At 38.0% G+C, this 22870-nt stretch overlaps 1 protein-coding gene across 2 annotated transcripts in view; it reads right to left on the bottom strand.

The window, feature by feature from the left end:
• egfra (epidermal growth factor receptor a (erythroblastic leukemia viral (v-erb-b) oncogene homolog, avian)) overlaps positions 1-22870 on the bottom strand; it is a 118226-nt gene that overhangs the window by 27774 nt on the left and 67582 nt on the right. For both annotated transcript variants that reach the window (XM_015354473.2, XM_015354474.2), the window contains exons 2-12: positions 11932-12083; positions 10360-10570; positions 9317-9451; positions 8519-8587; positions 7876-7994; positions 7363-7504; positions 6402-6518; positions 5655-5781; positions 4962-5035; positions 3448-3538; positions 2528-2727 (exon numbers count right to left, since the gene is read on the bottom strand). In XM_015354473.2, coding sequence (XP_015209959.1) covers positions 2528-2727; positions 3448-3538; positions 4962-5035; positions 5655-5781; positions 6402-6518; positions 7363-7504; positions 7876-7994; positions 8519-8587; positions 9317-9451; positions 10360-10570; positions 11932-12083 — 1437 coding nt within the window. The remainder of the gene's footprint in view (positions 1-2527; positions 2728-3447; positions 3539-4961; positions 5036-5654; positions 5782-6401; positions 6519-7362; positions 7505-7875; positions 7995-8518; positions 8588-9316; positions 9452-10359; positions 10571-11931; positions 12084-22870) is intronic.

Genomic DNA, 22870 nt, shown 5'->3' with positions numbered 1-22870 from the left:
GCTCAGAGTGGAGGCTGAGTGCTTTCAGCCAGTGCTAACTCTCCTGTATGGCACTGTGAAGCTCTCAGCATGTTAAATTAAGAGTGAATCTGACAGGCAGGCATGTCTGAGGAGTGTTTACACATCCTAATGTTTCCCTGTGCGGTACACAGGAGATGCAGCTGTTGCATTTGATGAACCGATTATTGACTGACAATTCAAATGTGAGTGAGGACTGCAAAAATTTGCGTTTCCAACTGATAAAAAAGAGAATAATGGTTATCATCTTGCTGTGTTAAGAGACAACACCCCAGAATAGGAAGAGCAAACTGGATACATATTCCAGACCTAACTAACAGCATTTTTTTAATTAAAAACATGTTTCTTATTAAAAGGTAGACTGGAGTTGTTACCAGTTAACTCAGACGTTAATTGTATAGATGCTGATTCAGTTTTATTACAAATTCTACAACACTTCAATATAGGTCTCATTTTAGTACACAGAATTGTCTTAGGTTTGGAGGACCAGCAGGTGGCACTCTTCACTTTGGCCCAGAAACGTAATCCTCAGAATGACAACAGGTGACATTGGGGTGCTGTCCTTTACACAAGAAACCCACTTTACAAAACCTTCAGGAATCTGCTCAGTCCCATTCCATTCTGAAAAACTGCTAGAAGAGTTGTCTTCAATTATTTTACCAGTATATTATTATATACCTGTATACACTTAATTGGTTTCAAATTAGCAGGTAAAGATACATATCGTATCTTGTGATGATTTAAATTAACTGGGTAGCAATGTGCTTCTGTTGCAGGTGCCAAAGACAAGTAAATCCTTAAATACATGTACTGTGTGTGGCATGTAAGACATTAGGTGGGATAGACATTTCTGTATATACAGTAACATACATTGTTTTACTGTATGTATTTCATTTCACATTTATATTAATATTCCATTGGTAATTATGCACTCATCAGGTAGTCTTTCACTCTTTTAAACGCCCTTATTGCTGCAATGTGTGTAGCACAGTGGTTTAGCATTACTGCCTCATAGTGCTAGGGCACAGGGTTCAAATCTGGACTAGGGGTGCAATCTATGTGGAGTCTGTATGTACGCCCCCTGTTTGCATGAGTTTCCTTCAAGTACTCGGGTTTCCTCTCACAGTTACGACTGACTAGTAGGTTAATTGGCTATTGGGAAAAATGGGCCACGGTGTCAGTGAGTGTGTGTGTGTTTGTGTCTTTCTGTCCTCACTGTGATGGACAGGTGTCCTGTCCAGGGTGTATCCTGTCTTACGTTCCTTGCTTACTAGGATAGGCTTTTGTTCACTGGTGACCCAAAATGGCATTAAGTGGTTAGAAAATTGATTGACGAATGCTGCAATATCTGTAAAATAAGAATGTGATACATTAAATTTTTTACCAGTGTTACTAAATGCAATCTGCAAAGCAATCTCTTGACAGTCATGCAAGGGATGTACTGTAATTATGAATGCTTTAATTTTTATGTGAAAGGGAGTTACTCAAAATGTAAGTGCATGTGGAAAGCAAAGTTCAAGCTTTATTTTTTCTTTTGTAGATCCTTATAGTCAGGCCCTTCAATTTTGTATAAGCAGGGGGTTGCTCAGATCACAATTTTAAATTGCTTTTGCATTCCAGAGCTGTTTGATCACTGCTATTAACTGTTGGGCATCACAGACAGCACCTCCAGAAACAGCTGCTTTGGAACAGTATTCTGCTACATAGAAGCAAGTGACAACAGCCAGAAAAAAACCTCTATTATTTTCATCAAGGGATATTCAAGTGGTTTTAAGGGTTAGGGTTGTATAGGTGTAGAAGGAAAAATGAGAGCAACGTGATCAATTTAAAACAGCTCTTACAAGGACTTGTACTTTTGTTGTTGAAGTTTTGTCATTTTATGCAAGCAAAAAACCATCTTGACTACTTTATGTGGAGGAGTAGAAACTTGAGCTACACAAATGTGACCTCTGTTTGTATTGGAGCCTAATATTATCTACCAATATCACATTTTAAGTATAGTGGAGAATAAATCAGGCACTATTCTACAATGAAAGGCTTGAAAGAGTTTTCATTAACATTGCTTTTCTTCTGGATGCATACTATTCCTTTCCTAATGTTTGAGATCAGCAGCTCATTGAGATGCTCACTTTAGCTGTATTTATTCTCATAAATTGACATATCAATCTGTATGTTAAGTTTTCAACTTACAGTTGTAATGAACGTTCCAAAAGAATACTAATAATAACATATAAATGAATTTAGGATAATTAACTCAATTTGTATGAATACTTAATGCATATGACAAAATATATTTGTAGATCATACTGTAAGTCTATACTGTAGTTATCTATATTGGAAACCTCTGGTTGTTTTTTGTTAATGATACTTCTTACAAGGCAATTGTATATATGATTGCTTTTTACCTATTGACCACTGTACCATCTGTACCATTTTCCTTTCAATAGGGACTGCCGCCATGTTTCAGTAGTCTGCTGACTTGCAGCAGGTATCATTTTACAATACTTACTGCACTCAGTGGGATCAGCGTTTTCGGAAACCCGTGCGTTTTGCTTTTCCAGCTTGAAGAGCCTCTTCCACTGATCCGCATTGGTGTAACACAGGTGGGGATTTCCCCTGATGACCACGTCCCCATCGCTGATCTCCTTTAGGGAGCGCAGCCCCAGAGATGTGATGTCAATGTTCACAGCTGCCACACTCACTGTGCCACTGTGGTGACAAGGAAAAAGGGTGGAAGAGGACAGGTCAGATTTTCAGTCGGGTGAAAGGGGATGGACCTCCTGTGACCAGAATTCCAAGTTAGGTTCAGTAACAGCACCTGCCCTGTGTAATGCATAACCTCTACACTTTTTACATGGCTCAAAGTTATTCTATATCTCACTGTTTTTTATATTTCATTACCAGTGTCTGTCGAGAATGTTACAATATGTGAAGTTGTGTTGGGTGTTGGTTTGTATTGTATGTCTTTTAATTGTATGAGCTCACCAACCAAATTCCATGCAACTACAGTAGTTGTTATGGGAATAAAGTATTGAACTTGAATTAGTCTCTAGCAATGACTCTCAAAGGCTCAGAACTCACATTTTCATTTTAACTTTCTTTTTAAATAAAAATCATGTTTTATTTCATGTATCCATTTTTTAGTCTTTTTTTCATTATAGGGTAAACATTATTGGATAGTATTAAAGAATAAAAGCCCAAACAAAGGAACCTTTATTCAACGTTTCCTCGCTTTCACACTGTGTATTTGTTAAATGTTAGGGAAAAAAGCAAATATTTCTTTATTAACACCTCTGATTAGACAGGGACTCCCATAGGTGTGGAACAGAATGGTATCATGTCTGTGCATGTTTTGGTCACATCCCTCTGAAGATCTCCTCTGTGCTTCCCAGGTACAGAGTAAGCCTCAATTGTAACTTATCAACTTACTGCTGTTTTGTCCTTCCACGAATGATTTCCAGGTTTTCAAGTGGACTGAGAGAAGTCATGTTTTCAGGCCAGGCCTGGATCAGCAAGAAACCTTTCAAATGAGATATAAATAAACTGAAGGAAAAGTGCTCTAATTTCTCCCAATACAAATAAATAAAAAAAACTCAACACAAACTAGTTCCACTCCCTTAATTACATTACAATTTAAAGCAAGGTAGCTAAACAGCACTTTGGCTAATGTAGTATTGGCTTAAGGTGTATTACAGTAAAAACTGGGGATGGTGATTATAAGCACAAGTGAGGTAAAATGAATAAATGTGAGGAAGAAGTGTTGGCACCCTTTGGCATCAGGTGTTTCCCTCCATTTATCTGACTACATTCCTTATAGAATACCAGTGACTTTATCCTTTAGATAAATCCTTTAGAATTAAAATAGCAACCGAAAAAAAAACACAACATGAGGTAGGCAATACGTAATGATACTGAATTATTTGAGTGTCTCTCTGCAATCACCTGTATCATTGCTTTTGTTCATATCTTAAATATTGTGTTTCCTTGTGTCACTGTAACCTGTGGCTGATGTGTTTACTTTAGTGACATACTGTACTGCAACTGACAAATGAATCTCTGAGTGCATTGAGTCTTTTGTGGTGACATCGCCTTGGCTGGGTCTGTCAAGAGTGTTCACATCAACCACACTAGGAGATCAGTCATTTGACACATTGGAACTAATGCTCAGGTTTCACAAGGCTGTGTGTGTCAGGAATGCGAATCCAGGACCAAATCACGTAGGCTACTAACAGAAAGAAAGAAAGTGTGCTCACATGCATGAGTATTGGACTTTGGTTAATTAACTTGTACAAAATACAGTGGGTTAGTTGGGCTAGTTTTGAAGTGACACAGTAAAACTCAAATTGCCACAGGAAGAAAATGTTAATGGAACAAAATTTTGTGCAAGAGAACAATAGTAACACATTAGAAAAAGAATATACAAAATAAGGGTGATTTTATTGTTTTTATTCTCATTAAAACAGGGCGTAATTTACAGAGATATCCCTATAGGTTTTCTCTCCCTCTTCTGTAATAAAAGTGATCTCCAATTTTTACCTTCTTACTGTATATTTCTGTCTCAATTAACAGATTTCTGGCATTTGTGTGAATAATTAATCACTTGGGTGGAACATTAATGCAGCAGTTAGCATTGCTGCCTCGCACTAGGGTGCTATCTGTTTGGAGTTTGTACTGTATGTTCTTCCCATGTTCATATGGACTTCCATCGGGTGCTCCGGTTTGCTCCCATAGTCCAAAAACATACTGGTAGGTCAATTGACTTCTGGGAAAATTGGCCCTGGTGTGAGCGTGTGCCTGTCTGTGTCTGTGTGTGCCATGTGATGGACTGGCATTCCCATCCAGGGTTTATCCTGCCATGCACCCGTTACTTGCTGACATAGACTGCGACCCTGGGTTGGATAAAATGGTTAGGTAATGGATGGATAATCAGTCACTGAACATACCAGTTATTTCTTTCACTGTCTTAAACACATCCAGCTTGGATGGATCCAGAACAGGGGTTTTCGTGTAGCTGTCACTGAAAAAATCCAAGAAAAGCAAGGCAAGTGGCAATGATAAATTTGTCTATCAAAATCACTTTATATTTTATACTTTATATAACGTTTATATTTTAACATTAGACCAGTTCTGCTAGATGTTACCCTAGTGCTAGAAATGTGCAGAACTCTTAAAAAAGAAGCAGATTGTTATGAAATGCATCTTAAATGCATAGGTATAAGAGATTGTATGAGGTGTATTTAATACGACTTGGTAGTTCCTTTTACTTTCTGGTTGCTTTTTTCCCTATACCTCATTTACCTTTTTTTTGGCATTGTGGTGACACATCATTCTCATTTTTTTATTTTCAGCAATGAGAAATCTTTCTAGGAAATATTACATAATACATACAGGTAATATTACAATGACAATACTAAATGTAGAAAACAAGGATCAATGCAGATGCAACAGCAGTAAAAATATCCAGGACACATCCAGGAAACACAAAAGAAACAAAACAACAGTTTTCAGATTAATGTAGATGATATATGGGGTATAATCACTGCACGGTTAAAAATTGGCTTAATTTAACCAAATGGTATTTTGGTAAAGATTCAATAAAACGTTTCCACAGTCTCTCTGTACTACACAAGACTTACCCACGAAAAGCCACAGGCAGAATAGAAACATCTCCGTTGATTTTAGTGCAGTTTCTGAAGGAATCGATGTTGGAAGCATTGATAGATAGAACGTTGACAAGGTTTCCCATTCCTAATCCATTGCAAGCTACACGAAAGAAATAAAAAAGCAGATATAAAATCTAATGACAGACTGTCCTATTATCTCATGTCAATGTTTCCAACCGCAGTCCTGAAGACTACCTGTCTCTTCTAATTTTTCATTCCAACTAAGTTGTCAGTTACTTAATTAAGCACCTACCTGAACTGTGGGCACATTTCCCAGCTGAAACCAATCAAATTGTTCTAGCTGATTCAATGATCGTTTCAAACCTAATTAAGGGTTCAGCTGAGTAACTCAGAGCTCAGCTGTAACGGAAACCAGACATAACAAGAGTATCTTAAGAACTAGGGATAGGAGCCACTGACTTCACAAAACCCACAAAGTACATAAATATAGAGATGACAACAGTGTATGTTACAGTATGTGTGCTGTTTTCTTTTTTAAGGACATTTACTGTATAACACAAAAAGGGTCCAAAATGTAGATTTAAACAAAGCACCAACAGACTATTTTTCATATACTGTATTTCCACATGCTTAGTCATTTCATTCCTAAATGACAGCATTTTCTGGGACAAGCTACTCAGCCCAGTCCCTTAGTTTATTGCTGAGTGTTGCTGTATTCTCATTCTTTGGTCAGCTGAACAGAATAATGACTGTGACTACCTTTGGGACATGGTCCTTCACACTTCTTGCATTTGCGGACCCCATTTTCATCAACTTCATGGGTGTTGGCTGTGCATGTTCTCACACATGAGCCATGATCAGTCACCACATAGTTATCTGAAATTATCCAGAAAAAAAAAACATCACATACAAAGAAATACAATAGTGCAGTTCAATATTGAAAAATAACCAAATGTTACTTTAATACACTTCAGTGTTTTCTATGGTTTTGATCTGGTGATAAATATGGTAACTCTCAACAAACTGTAGCTTATTTTTCCAAGAAAATGAAAAAGGGCTATTTACTTCCACACCCACATTTCTCTCATGCACTTTTTCCAACCTCAGCTCTCTGTTGACATAGAAATGTTTTAAAATTATTCCTATATTAATTCTGATTAAATTCAAGTTAAGGAACGATAGCTGTGTGCTGCACCCCACTTAACATCCAGTATAAACCCAGGGTTAACATCCAATATACAGTAAAAGAGGGATACAACCTAATTTATTTTGGCTTCCTTTGTTGTTATCCTCCTACTACTCTGCCTTTCTCCAAACATTTATTTTAGTCACTTTGTACAGCCCTGTACATTAATCTCTTTCTTTTCACAGTTGACACACATGGGGTGTCTTTCTTTATCTAGTGGGCCAGCATGAGGGACCTCAAACCAAACCTGTAAACTGGCATTTTCCTCTCTTTACATCATTTGATGCGCTTGACCCAGGCTTCTGATCTCTACTCAACTCAAATTACTCACAACATCTAAACACCTCCAGTTTCCTGAAGTCCTCCCCCCATATTCTCCCAAAGATAACGTCCCATTCCGTCGCACATATGCCTTCAGCAGTTTTGTAGGCAAACAAACAGGGCTTTCAAATATATTTTCCTAATTCTAGGAGGTAACTGTGTGTCTGCGTGTCAATGTTCAGGTAAAGAACACAATAATAAAGGGAGCCTTACGAGGACAGCTCTTCACACAGGTAGCTCCAAAGCTGTATTTGCCATCAGGGTTCATTTCCAGCTGGTGAGTGTTGGGGTTGTAAAGCATCAGCTGAGGACACACCTGCTTGCATGTTCCTTCGTCCTGGAAGTCCCGACAGGCCTGTTGATAAGACAAGCTTCTTAATAAGGTAGCGATCTCTAGAAACTAGACAAACAGACATTCCTTGGAAGACAACAATACATTTTTATTATCTCTAACACTAGTTGTGTCACTCACCAGCTGTAAAGAAAGGGAGTGAAGCAATTTACAGTAAGTTTACAGGAAAGCTTACAGTCAAATCTTGAAATCATTTCTTGAATGGTTCATGATTAACTGAATGATTCACTGTCTACAAAACAAAGATAAATGAACCAGAATAAGCCATATTTGGTACATTTCATATCTACCCAAATAAAAGTAGCTGTTAATTATCGGGACAAACACAGCACAAGTCATTTTTTCTCTTTGCTTATTATTCTATTATTTCTTACCAAACAGTCAGTAGATCTGGGTCCTGTGCAGCCAGCAGCACAGTGTTCATTACAGCAATCACTGGGTTTGGGTCCTTTACATCTATGCGAGCACTGCTCTGCGCAGTTCAATTTTGTCACTTTGGAGAGAAAGTAGAAATCAGGACCCTTCACAAGATACCAAATTGCACCTGATTTTACCCTATACCATGTATAATTCCATATGAATGGAAAAAAAGCAACATTAACAAGAAAGCCAAACCACAACAAAGACTTCAAAAGTCTGATCTGGGCCAGTAGTTCTCAATACAGGATGTTCAGCACCCATCAATAGAAGGGTTCATCCCTTACTGACTGAACCAAAAGCCTGCAGGTGCCTTTGACATCAGGAGCTGAGAGAGCCCAGGCTACCTAATCCCAAACCTACGCTCAGTGGCACAGGGCCAACTGGGTGCCACCACTTGCACACTTCCAGTCCCAGGTGGCTAATGATCTGATTCAGGTAGAACACGTGGTGTGATTTGGAAGAAAACTGAAAATGAAACTGAATTTGTCTTAGGAGAGACAGACTTTGGTATTAGCATGATTTCCTCCTGAGCCAGCTGTTTACAATCTGTTTTTGGTGACCTACTGTACTGTATAAATACTGAAACCTGAAACTTACAAGTTTGACAGTTACTGGGACCTGGTGCCCAACAGGATCCATTGAAACAGTTGGGATCACATTTTTTGCCTGAAAAATAGAATTTTGTTTTTGTTACTAAGTATGAAATACCAAATGAATGTTCATGATATCCAGTGTACATAATTTATATAATGGAGGAATTTCTTTTGATTTGCTCCATTATCCTAATTCATATATTTTATAAACCAGTTGGTGCATCAGCAGTGATTATTAACAAATAATGCATCTTTTATTTCTCAAAAGCATCTTCAGTGTATGATTAAAGTACATCTTTAAGATGATCAAAATATCTTAAAAAGCAATTGTAAATACAAGTATATATGGCCTGGTACAAAAACATGTAAATACACCCCCATAAGGTATAGTAGGTGCAAAGGCATTCAATGCTGGCTGATTTTTTTTCTTAATTAAATAATAATGAAGTACATTTTTTGTCTATTTGACACATTAGGTTAGTTTTATCTGCTATTAGGACTTGGTAAAGACTAACTGAAGGTCAAATATGTCGAAATGCAATAAATCATAAAATCATAAAGTGGTGTACTTACAGTACTCTACCACACTACCACACTGCATTAACATACAGTATCTACAGTACGGTATCTTATCACAGTTTTCTCATTTGTTGTCAGTAGCAAAGTGTTTACAGGTCTTGTTGAATGCACTGTTGAATAGACATTTCTGTTACAATATTGTAAATATCATAATGTCTTGTTATGCCTCTTCTGTAAGGACATCAGGCAGAAGAAATGTTGGCTTTGTATCCACAGTACTTACAGTTCAAGGTGTTGTTTGCAAAGATCAGGAACATTTCTGGGTTCTTGCTTTTGTCCACAATATCGTACCACTGAATGGTCTCAGCATTACAAAGAAATGGGTTGCCAGTGAACTTCACACCTCCTTTAAGGATTTCTGCAAAAGAAGTGGGAAAACTATTAATACAGCAGTGCCTCTTGGCAAGAGCCACACACCCTGTAATAATGGATTTTGAACAGTGGTAAAAGGCTGTTACCAAACAGCCAGGGCTCAATTGCCCCCTTTCAATTTATAAAATATACTGGTGCATCCTCTTTCCAGGTAGATTCGCATACAAAGTGCACACGTCTTGCAGCCTGAGCACAGTTCTGATTTCTTCCTATGGGAAATTTGAAGAAAAACACTCCATGTAATTCAGTTGGTATGGAGAAGGCAGATGGATACCAGGTATCATAGCAAAATCATGTTTTTATAATGTGCATTTCACAGACCAGCAACCACAGGACACAAAGCAAAGAAAAAGAAATTGGCATTTATACAGAAGCTTGAAAGTTTTAACTTTTTATCACACCAGGTTCACTGTGCACAAGATAATATTACTGTAATCAATCAGCATGTCAAATTATCAAGTCAATCACATATGCCTGAAAAGGAGACATAGAGCTCAGAGAAAATGTTTGTGAACCTTCTAGGTTGGTCCATATTCTTAAATATGTTAGACCTTTAAATATACTGTAATTAGATCTTCATAAACGTATTTATGAAAGATGAGGATGACTTGATGATTGAACATGTAAAATTGAAAATTAAGATATATTTGTTTATTTAATTAACAAAATGATACACCCACTGTTGGGGTCCTTCTGATGTACAGTAAGTACAGGCTTTGATTTTGTCAAAAGTGTAGACTCTCTACTGTGCCAATGAAAAGTCTCAGTTTTGCAAAAGAGCCCCTGGATGTTCCACAAGACTACTTACTGGAGGAATGGTCTTTGAATAGTTAATGTCTCAGTCTCTTGAACTTTCATTTTAGTCCCGCAACAATGTCAATGTCAGTGACTCACCTGTAAGGCTCTTCAAAGACAATTCTTGCAATCCTACATTTGAGCTCTGGTTCTTGTTCACAGAGCTTTGTTTATCGAAGTTTGACAGAACAGCCAGAGCATAGCTATTTTGATAGAGGATGTGGCCTCTGATGATGCGAAGGTTATCAATGGGGATTCTGGAGACCTTGTTGAGAGCAATCAACACGTAGCCCCCGACTTCACGTATACTCTGTGGAGACACATGAAGAAATTGGCTTTAAGAAAGTATTGGCCGTATTACACAAAAACAAATCTATTCCTTGTAGTTTTTACTACGTATACTGCCACTTACTATATTGCAAGCAGGAATATCATCCTGCAACTCACAACTGGCGACCCACTGAAGCTCAGCAGATGTGAGCCTGGTCAGTACCTGGATGGGAGACCTCCTGGGAAAGCTAAAGTTGCTATTGGAAGTGGTGTTAGTGGGGCCAGTAAGGAGCGCTTACCCTACAGTCTGTGTGGGTCCTAATGCTCCAGTATAGTAATGTAGACACTATACCATAACAAAGCACCGTCTTTAAAATGAAACCTCGAGGTCCTGACTCTGTGGTCGTTAGTATTCCTAGGGCACTTCTCGGTGTTACCCTGGCATCCTGGCCAAATTTCACATTGGCCTTTACTAATCATGGCCTCCTAATAATCCCCATCTAAAAATTGGCTTCATCACTCTGTTCTCCTCCCCACTGATAGCTGATGTGTGGTGAGCATACTGGCACACTTTGGATGCTGTTGCATCACCCAAGTAGGTGCTGCAATTGGGAATGGTCCCTAGAAAAGCACCCTTGAAAGAACTTTGAGTGGAGTGTCCAGAATAGTGCTATGTAAATGTAAGGAATCGTTATACATATATAGCCCTATAAAAAACTCCCCTCACAAATACATTCATGGTTATTCTTTTTTTTTCCCACAAGGTAAAGGTAACTCCCCCAAACTCCCCCATTAGCTTTCTTCATGCAAATGATGCACATGACGTACAGAAAGCAAGGCTACCAGTGTGTTTTTGTCTGCTTTGCTTTGCTTAACTTTGGGTTACATACACTATATCGCACAAATAGTCCAAAACAGTACTCAAGAGACACTAAATTGTCCTTGTTTTAAAGCCTATCTGGTGCTGCACAGACTTGTGCTGATTCAGTTTTATTGAGCTCTCAATAAGGACAGCTCAAGGCATTCCCCAACTCTTATATACAGTACAGACTGAGAGACAAGAGACACTACAGTACTTCACACTTCTGACAGGAAGATATAGGTCCTACTTCATTTCCCTGTCAGTCATTAATTTTTGCAAATTATTTTTATTTACAATGGCAAGATCATATTGTGGGCTACAAGGACTACATGAAATTGTTCTGCATCCTCCTTCCCTGTATTACCTCTTTGCATCTTTATTGATCTGCTAACCAACTAATCATGCTCCCCCATTGCTATTATGACAAAATATAACTTATTCATGTTATTGTTATTGAAGTAAATGTTTGGAAAAATAAAGACCTTGTGCTGTTTGTTCATAACAGATGGACACAGACATGGTAGGCAACAGCTACTTACCTTGAGGAAAGACAGGTCATAGTCCTTTTCCACATAGGTTATCTCTAGATTCTCCATAACCACTGTACAGTTAGAGTACATCCTCACAATATTGTTGTAGTGGTCCTGTGAAGTCCCCAGGAGTGTCAACTTGTTGCTTAGTCCTTGACATACTGTTGGAATAAAAAAAGAACAGAAATTCCAATTTGTCAATTTCTATACATTGATGTATTGGTCAGTAGAAATGATTCTGGAAACATATCAAGTGGCAAAACCTAGCTGACTATCAGCAGATTCTCTCTGTTCTCTCTGTACTCAGCCTCCTGACAGGGCCCAGCAATTATAAAACAATTATTAAATGCTTATGAGCCGAGCTTTTATTATTGGCTGTTTTCAAGGACCTTCCCCCACAATATTATAAATATTGATAGATATAAAATCTTCATTTAATATACCAATGCTGTCTAAATGGATGGTAAGAAGCACCTGGCAAAACATGCACTGTGCATTAAAGAAGGCTGCCACTAATGCATCCCTGATTTCAGGCTAAATCAAGTTACAAATTGCAGCATTCATGGCTTCAAAAAGAATAATCTTTATGTGTTATACACAAGCCCCCCGTAAGTCTGATTCTTTGGCAAAAATATGTAGTGAACATTAATCTAAGAAAGAACTGTAAATGTCTTTGTACCGATTCTTACACAGACTGTAGGCTTCAAAACAATAAGAAAAAGTCTGCATTTACAGAACTGTGTGGGTTCAGTTGTAGCTTTTGAAATTTTAAAGCTAGAGGAACAGGGTGATCATATGAACGCCAGCTATGCATTTCAAATACAGCGAGAAGAAATGAGAAATAAAAAAAGTCTCAACTAATTGGACTGACTGCACAACATAAGCCTCTAATTTTATAGCCTATAGCATATTAGATACTATGGAGAAGCACTGAAGTACATGAAAGTAAAGAGTAAAATAGTAATAATAATAATAATTGCTTACAATTATATAGCGCTTTTCTGGACACTCCACTCAAAGCGCTTTACAGGTAATGGGGACTCCCCTCCACCACCACCAATGTGCAGCATCCACCTGGATGATGTGACGGCAGCCATAGTGCGCCAGAACGCTCACCACACATCAGCTATCAGTGGGGAGGAGAGCAGAGTAATGAAGCCAATTCATAGAGGGGGATTATTAGGAGACCATGATTTGTAAGGGCCAATGGGAAATTTGGCCAGGGCGCCGGGGTTACACCCCTACTCCTTTCAAGAAACACTCTGGGATTTTTAATGACCACAGAGAGTCAGGACCTCGGTTTTACGTCTCATCCGAAGGATGGCGCTTACTTACAGTATAGTGTCCCCATCACTATACTGGGGCATTAGGCCCCACATGGACCGCAGGGTGAGCGCCCCCTGCTGGCCCCACTAACACCTCTTCCAGCAGCAACCTTAATCATAATAGTAAAAACATAAGTAAAATGTCCATTAGTGAAATACTGAACCCTCTTCACCCCAAAGAAGAGAACATGGCCTGAATAAATATGAAACAGTGTACTGCATGTGACTGGAAAGCCCTCTGGTACCACTCTAGGAAAGAGCTATTGCTGGGAGCCATGTAAAGACAAGCAAGTGCATGTCTTGTTGTATTAATATTTTTTTTTTTCATTTTGAAAATATTTGACAAAAAGAATGTTGTTAACAACATGTTACCATGTTAAGCTAAATTTCCTGATCTTCTCGCTATTTTTGCATAGGAGAATCAGACTTAAAGCACTTGGAAAGTATTGTTTTTGAACAGTAATATTTCAGAAAATCCAGTTCACAAAATGAAACCAATATTATTCAACCCTTTCATGTTTCACAATAGTTCTAAATCTAAAATATCAAAAATATTCTGAACTGGTTAAAGAAGCAAAGTACAATACAAATGTAAACCTCTGCTGTAGTCGTGCACCCACTTTAAATCTGTAATAATAGACATGAGTTACTGTACAAACAACATTGCTCAACACAAACCTCCAAATATACTTAATTGAAGTATTCCATATTGCCTTTAGTAATTCATTTCTGCTAGCCTTGCTATCAGGCTGATAAGCTGTTTTTGCTGCTTGTCAATAATTAGGCTACAATTGACCGAACAATAGTTTATACATTACATATCATTATTCTATCATTGTTCATTGTGATGTTTTGAAATGATAAAATGCTCAAGTAATTTATTTAAAGTTACAGATGAAGAACCGGTGTGTTTTCAGTTTTAAATTGTACTCTTTTCTAAAAACAGCTACATTTTTTTTTACAAATGCAGCTCATTCTGTACATTCTTGCATGTATTCATGGTATATTTTCAAGATAAAGAAAATAAAGAAAAAGATAAAGAAAGCTCTACAGGTGTCCTGGCACCAAACCATGCAATATCCTTGCAACAGTAAATTGGAGAAAATAAAAACAAAAGGTTCAAATGTTAGAGAGATTTTCCTGTAAACACTCTGCAGATTGTTTTACATTACTTTGCTGAATCTAGCACTAGAATTCCAGGCAGTATGTGAAAAGCGATTTACAGTAGAGGTGTCAGGGGGACTTCAGTTTGTTTTGACTTGTCCTTGTGTGACTGGATCTGCCTAATTAAAAACACATACTGTAAATGTATTCATGAATAAAGACACCAAGAATTTTAAAATAACCTGCATTTATTGAGACTGAAATTCCAAGTTTTTGCCACAGTCCAAATAAAATAACCACTTTGCAGATTGTTCAAAAAAAGAAAAACTTCTTTTTTTTTAGAGAAAAACACAGCTTTCCTAACCATGCTTTTATCCAGGTGCTCTGCCACAACATTTTATATTAGTGTATAAAGTGTGAAGAGAATGTCTGGAATCTCCTATTGTTTATGAAAAGCATGTTTGAAAAAAAAAAAGAAAATGTTGTATTTTTATATTAACTCAATATACACTGACAAAAAAAAGTATAAAACATGCCGGCTTTATTACATGAATTAAAAAAAATGCAACATGGAAAAATAGTTCTTATAGTGACATTATGTCAGTGTCCTAAAATTCTGTTCAACTACAAAATAGGTTGTATGACTCCAGTTTACAGTTTTAACCCCCATACAATTTCTTATAAAATTCCTTTAATGTATGAAAGGTATAATGGATAATAAATAATGTATAATAATTCATTGAAATACAGATAAAGTTCTGAGAGTCTCTGTATTATTTCTTCCTAAAATCCAGAGGAGAATGGGGAGGGGGTTGTTCTGCTAAACTCACTCCGGATTTCTCATTTGCTGTCATTTGTGTGCTTTGTATTGGTTGCATTGCAATGAATCATACATGTCTTTTAATACCACTGTTCACTAAATAACTCCATGTATGTTATTACAGTCCAGTCATTATTTTGAAAGTAAGTCACGCTGAATAAAAGCATTAGCTAAATAATGTTTTTACAAGGATTTCTTGAATGCAGCTGTGATGGCAGCAGTTCATGAAGAAAGAATTTTGTGTTTCACAACATACTCTACAACCCCTCAAGGGAGAAAAACAAGGTTAAGCATGTCTGAACAGCTCCTCCCTATCTCTGCACTTCAGTTGGAGAGTGACACTCTTTCTTGTTGGCAGTGCTTTGGCAAAAACATGTTGCTGTTTATTAATTCTGGTTGTTTTGCTTCTGGGGAGAAACTAACTTCCAAATGGAGAAATCCCCTTTAACTGTAAGTACAGAATAAAGGTTTATAAACAGTTGTTACAATCTGGTCTTTGCAATATTTGTGATTTCTTTCAAGCTGTGGAGATCACTGAGCAGGTACAGTATGTGAGGTCTTGTACCTAAATTTAAATCAGTTGCTTAGAAATCCCTTGTTACTGTACGTGTCTGTTTCTGTTTCCATACAGAAGCTACCCAGTACACCAGTACTGCCCATGGCAGTGGTCCCATAAGTAATTATATAATGTATGCAATGCATTCAGACACACGTCCAAATCTTATCTCAGTAGTATTTCAGAAAATAACTTCCCAAGTTAAGTCTGTCAATTTTTTTCAACCCCAAAAAACAAAATGTGATATGGACTGTGACAGAGACAAAGATATAGAAAGTGTTATGTGAAGAAGGTTGTAGTCTTCCCAAACGTTATGTAGAATTATAGTGAAAGATGAGAACACCTTGAGCATACATAAACCTCTGTCATAAATATTGACCAGTAGTGAATATGCTTCATGAACTTGAAATTCGAACAGGTTGGACGGGTTATGACTCCCACAGATCAGAATGTTTGTAAATGAACATTTATCATCCTGCTTGATGCTTGGAGGCTGCAGGCTACAATATTTGCTAACCAAGAAACAGAACTCAAACAGATTTAATTTTCCACCTAAGGGTGAATGCTTTTCCAATAATCCCATTTGACTTGCAAACTTCATGCTCATTTGAAGGTGGAGCACACCCAGCAGAGCCTGATCTCATCTGATGAGCCCAGTGATCAGTTGGTAAGCTCACTTGTCACACTTAAGGTAAGTCTGTTCCTGCAAATAACACCAAAGTAAAATCTCCTGGCTATTGTAAAATGCACACAATCCTTCTGGTAACAGTAACAGATGTTGCAGAGGGCACTGGCAAACCCACTTCTTTGCAGTTTTTTAGGCTTCTAAAAATGTTCCTTTAGAAATTTTATCTTAATGCTATTTGACTTGAAGATATGACCAATGCAATTAATTTTAATTACATTTTAAATTGGTTTGATATTCAATATGCTGCAAATATTCTCACTGCCCGGTATATACTGTATAGGTATGTGTTTTTTTAAAGAACTGCTATGATGCCTGGCTGAAGGATTGGCTCACTAAGAAACTTAAAAAAGAGTAAAAATAATTGTTTTAGAATTAGAATATGGCATTCACTGTATTAACATTATCATTATCAGCTTAACTGAAGCATTTGCCAAAAGTCAATGGAAATGTGTCTGTGAAAATATTTCTGTGTGAGCTATGAACTATAATATATTTACACTATGCAAATCATGCAGTTACATTCATACTTTACACATAAGAATCATATGAATTATTCACAACCAATGACCTGGAGAAAAAGAAAGATTATGAGTGGTCTGTAAAATAGTCATGAATGTTTTCAATGAAATTGTTAATCCTTGTGTGCAAAAGTGATTCTTCATGCTATGAAAACACTTTGCCTGTCAGACAGGGGTACGTCAGAGAAATGAATGCCAGTGGGAAAATATTATACAAACGTTGCTAAGGAAGGAAATCTTGGACTCCATGGCATTGCTTTAATGAAGTGACAAAATGCAATGCTGATGGTTTGGTTGCAATTTGTAGTGACATTTCTGTTTAATAACAAGCTGAATATTGTTAGGTTTGGTTCTGACAGAAAGTAATCTATATTTCAACAGACCACCAGTTCCACATTTTTCTCACAGTAGGCTTAGGCCTTGTGATTAATTTAACAGCATACAAAGCCACTTATGGTTATACTGCTGGATTTCTTCTACAAATACAGTATTATTTTTCCACAGGTTTATTTCCATCACAGGCACAAAGTATAATTAAGATCTGTCATTTAATTCTTTAACAGTTTTGACATGGATTACAGCTGATCTCAGATGAGCAAATATTTCAATAAAGTCCTCAGGCTATGCTGATGAAAATGCTATCTTTGCCTTGAGCAATTAATCTAAGGTACAGTATGCTATAGTGCCTTGCAACAGTATTTACTGCCCAGCAAAGTTTCCACATTTTGCTGCTGTCTGAGACTGAAATCAGAACACTTTCAAATGCAGTAGAGCTTTCTATTTTCAATCTATGCAATCTACTCCAAATTCGTAAAGATAAACAAAGATGATGGTATCTATAGAAGTCAGATTTTCAAAGACAATTATAAGATTCTGAATTGAGTAAGTACAACAGCAACCCTAAAACAGTCAGGTACCACAGAGTTATATGAAAGGACAAAGAGCTAGTGTAACACTCTCTGTCTGTGGGTAACGAAAGTGGTTTAACTTGACTCCAGAGAAATGCATCTGTCACTGCATTCCTTCAGTTAAATTTCCAGTTTCAAGCCACAGCTCGCATAGTGACACTACAAACTGTAAACTGTTATCAGTACAGCTGTAAAACAGGGATCAAATGACAGAGACACACAGATCAGTAGGATGTTAGGATGTTAAGACAACTTGAAAGTTGATGATCATCATTAAAAAGTGGGAATTGTGTCTTACCACCATAACAATACCCACATCAGGCTGGCCTTCAAAACTGGGCATCTGGGCAAAAGGGAAACTGGTTAGGGATGCCACTTTGGAAGCCTTGTGTCACGGGAGCCGGCTCTGACTCCCGTAAAGTGCGTTATTTAGGACCCTATGCGAACGATATAATCCGGAAGTGACAGGAGAAGGACAACAGGGAAAACACAGCTGAAAGAGGATGGGATGAGAGACAGGGGGGCAGTGACGGCAGTGATCCGGTGTTCGGGGGGCGTGGCAAAGCCAAACGAGTCCAAGGGGGGTCCAGTTGGGAAAAAACAGGGTGCAGTCCAAAATCCAATACCAGGAGATCCAAAGCCAAAGACGAACAAAGGGAACAGGAAACCAGGAACACAGAAGATAAAACCATAACGGAGCCAGGTGCTCCGAGCCCCGGACTCAGATGGTCAGGACACGGTTCTGAAGCCTATGCTGTCGGGTCTCTTCTGGACCCGCTGGTAGGCAGGCTTCTAACCGTCCGTCTTCCAATGCTGAGCGCTGAGCTTTGGAGCGCTCAGCTTCGGAGGCATGTGGTTTAAATAATAAAAGGGAAGCCAGGGACAGGTGTACGTAATAACGAAACTAAAATACAAAAGGGTTGGAGCGCCCTCTAGAGGAGGGGTGACAATTGTGACACCTTGAATTCCACCCATCCATTTTCTAACCGTTTCTTCCAATTCAAGCAATGGGCACAAGGGACACAAGACATTCCAGGGCAGACACTCGCACACACTCACACTTAGGGACAATTTGTGGACTGTTGGAGGGAGCCGGAGCACCTATGAAACCCACAGGGACAGAAGCAGAACATACTCCTCTCAGAGAGCACTCCAGTTCTGGGCTTGAGCACTGCAAGGCAAGCTAACCACTACGCAAATGTGTCACTCAACATTATATTACAGTATTTGTAATTCATTAGATTTGAAATTATTTATAGGTTGAAAACGTTTATAAGGTGTTCTTTACAAGACTCCTAAACTAATCTAAATCTAAACTTAGGTTAATTGGTAAAAATGCTTCAGATTAATTAACTCTACTCTTCTGGGCAGCTTATGTTTAAAAACAAATAAGAAGGATACATCATCATAAGTGCTTTTGCACTTACGATGATGTATCCTTTTGGATGTATCCTTTTGGAAAGAAATTCCAGTTCATGTGATGAGCTTGTTTCTTTTCAAGCTAATTTGCAAGTGTGAATCTATCAAATAATCACCAGCTCCTGCTACCACATAAATATTGTACATGATAATGATTTGCCGACACATTTAATTTCTTTGTATCAGTCCCTCTCCCGCTCCACTTCCCCCTACCTCACATACAAGTGTACAGATTTTAAGTAGACCAGAAAAGGGAAGCTTTCAAAGCAGAAAAAAGAGGTTGTGGGCACAGTGTGAGAGACAAAAGGAGAACCATATGTGAGGTGGTACATGTGGGGAGCCACACGGTTATTAAAAAGGGATTCCACTCAATCTGGTTGTCAAAACCCATTAATGCAAGGACTGCACACTGACACCAGTCCTTGCTTCACCTAGGAGACAGTGTGCTGTCCGGCTTGCCCAAGCTCTGTTGGAAACCTTGGAATGGCACCCATCCCAGCAAATGCATTCAACAACTGCTTCATTCCCTGTCTGTCTGGCACACTCTTGTTCGCCATGATGCAGACCAACCAAATGTGCGCCAAGTACAGTATGTCAAAGACAATAAGCCCAAATGCGCTCTGATCCAAAATAGATTTATTTCTTCTGGACCTTCTAACAATTATTTAATTAACTCTAAAATCTGTAGAAAAAAATGTTTAAATCCATCTTAACAGAAATGCACAGTTTTAAAGTACAACTGTTTTAAAAGCAAGGGGGAATCAATAGGGTTTCTCATCTGGTTTAAGTGATAGCACGTCTTTTTTACTTTCTGGATGTGGGATGAAATAGCCTCAGTGTTGCATAAAGCTCTCTGAAAGACATTCTTTTTTCACACTAATGTGGTAACTAACAGCACACAGCAATGTTTGGCAAAAGGGAATTCTCTCATGACACAAATAACCTCCATAAAATTATATTTGTTTAATGCACATTTTATAGACTTCCATTTGTAACCACAAATATTTCCAGCATGGCCTAAGAGTTTATGATAAATCCTACTAACTTATTAATTTAAAAGTGTTATTTAAAATAACTTTTTTATTGTTAGGTACATGATGCATTAATACGGTCTTCAAGCTAAAAAGTGCACATGAGATGAACAGCTAACTTTGCTCTAGGAAGTGTGTTTTATGCTTATTGCTGTTGAGTGCCACATACAGTATAATAGATAGATAAGAGTTATATACAGTATAATAAGATCACAGATTTAGACAGATAATGCTAAACGGACTTCTGTGTTGCAAAAGCACTCTATGGACAGTGGTCAAACTATTGCAGCTGTGTGGAAAGTTACTTCCTGCCCATAGGCAAGTGTTGATTTCCTGGTGTCCTTTTTAACCTGACTTAATGACTAAGAGGATGTTCTATTACTAAATAACTTTTTTTCTCCCAGACCGTAATAAGATTTTTCTTTTCAATTTGAATTGCCAATTATTTTTTTTATATATATATACAGTATACACACACTCACATCTAGACATTGTTCTCTGAAATGTCCACTGGTCAGAGCTACTCATATTGACAATTTGCAAGCTCCAAAGGTCCTTACAGGGGAATTACAATAGCATCAACTGGCCTTGTAATTTGCATAAGTTGTGTTCTGCGAAACACCTCGAGATCTATGATGGACGAGTACACAGTCTGACAAATGACAAACCACCATTTGGGGAATCTCAGGCATGTATCTTGTAGGATGACCCAAGGTAAAAGAATAAATATCTGTACCATAGAATGCAACTTTACTGACTGAGCCACTTGGATGCTCTCTCTATATTCTAATTTATAATGATGTACATTCTAAAACTACAATTCTTCACAAAGAAACTGCCATTTTAAGATTTGCAAAATGCCAGGACTTTGAAATGTGCATCTGTCACATTAAATCTTTCTTTCATTTTGTTGCATGATCAATTTCTCAGCTATGTGAAAGATAAGCAAGAATACTAGATGAAGTCATCAAATGTGGTGCTGAAACAAATATCATAGGAATTTCTCAGTGTCTGAGGTGGTTTAGCACTTTCTGCTTATTTCAATGCATTGAGGGACATCTCTTCAGTGTGCTTTCTATCAACCAGAAGACAGGAATGTAATGGAGTGTCTTCCAAAGACACCATCTAGAATAACTTTTTTTTCTTACTTTTTGAAGCGTTTTATCGGAACCAGCACATAACTACAGTATAGCTGATTCCAAATAAGACACAGAACCTGCACTGTCTTACTGGAAGCTAAAACATCAGTGGAGATTGATACAGACTGAGGCGTTTCTGCTGACGTGCCCTACTGTGCAACCAAGCATTGTGCTACTTTGTTTTCAAGACAGATGCTACCCCCTAGAGGGAAGTGAATAGAGAGTGGCATGAGACAGCAGGAATGGGAATTGTCAGTGCCCATGCCAAATTTATCATGGGATGCAAATGAGGTATCCTACTAGATTCAAGCATGTTAATATTCTTGTTACCTTTTTTACATACAGTATGAGCCTGCTCGATCTTTTCTTAAAATTAGTTAGGAGTAGTAGATTTTGCAGTTATGTGTTATAGCTAATTAAGCAAATTACAAGGCAATCCACATTGATTTTGGACAGACCTTTTACAATACAGATACGCTAAGATATTAAGATGTGCTTCCAGCTGTCATTTGATAAAATTCTAATATGTACATTTTTACTCTCCAAAAAAGTATCCTTTCATCTTATCATCCATCGTATCACACAATATAGCAGAAATTTCAGTTCTTTATAGTTTTTATCAAAATTCAAGTTGCCACTACAAACCTAAACCTAATCATGAAAATGTTCTAATATAAATATATTAATATGTGAGCATTATCCTTACTATAAATTACATTTAACTAAATGGCAATTAAGGAATAAAATAAACCCTCAGCTTTTTTACAAAGACACAAAAATCACTGACAAAGTCAAACACAAATCACTGAAGTACATTTGTAATGAACAGTTCTTTCCGGACCCTATGCGGATGACACAATCCGACGAAGTGGGGAAACACTGGGGAAACGTCATGCAGGAATACGGGGCTGAAGACAGGGGGGCGTGTCCAAGGTGCGCTGTTGCACGGGGGAGGTGTGGCCGAGGCGAACAATCCAAAAGAGTAGTCCTTAGGGAATATCCAAAAACACACGAGAAAGTCCAAAACCAGGAGATCCATCAGAACAAGGAATTAAAAACACGAAGGCCGGGTCGGAACCGGCAGACAAGGAACAGGAACGGGAACCGAGAACGGAACCTTAACGGGACCAGGCGCTTCCAGGTCCTGGACTTACACGATATTGAAATCAGATGCAGAGCCCGGATGAGCGTCAGCGCCTGGCTTTTAAGGTGGGCTGGGATTAGGGAACAGGTGCACAGAATAAAGTCTCACGTGAAAGGGCTGGAGCACCCTTAAGGGGACTATAATCGTGACAACATTGTGGCTTGCTTTTATAAATGAGGACAAAAACATAAACACATACAGTAGTAGCCCAAAAACCTCAAGAAGATGCGACAAAACATGAATGAGCTAATGATGTAGAAAAAGAATATAATCCCCATCTGGTGTCACTTTTCTCC

The sequence above is a fragment of the Lepisosteus oculatus genome, chromosome 6, assembly GCF_040954835.1.
Source record: "Lepisosteus oculatus isolate fLepOcu1 chromosome 6, fLepOcu1.hap2, whole genome shotgun sequence".
NCBI classification, from domain to species: Eukaryota; Metazoa; Chordata; class Actinopteri; order Semionotiformes; family Lepisosteidae; genus Lepisosteus; species Lepisosteus oculatus.
The sequence above is the reverse complement of the archived record's forward strand: the minus strand, read 5'-3'. Positions and strand labels throughout refer to the sequence as shown.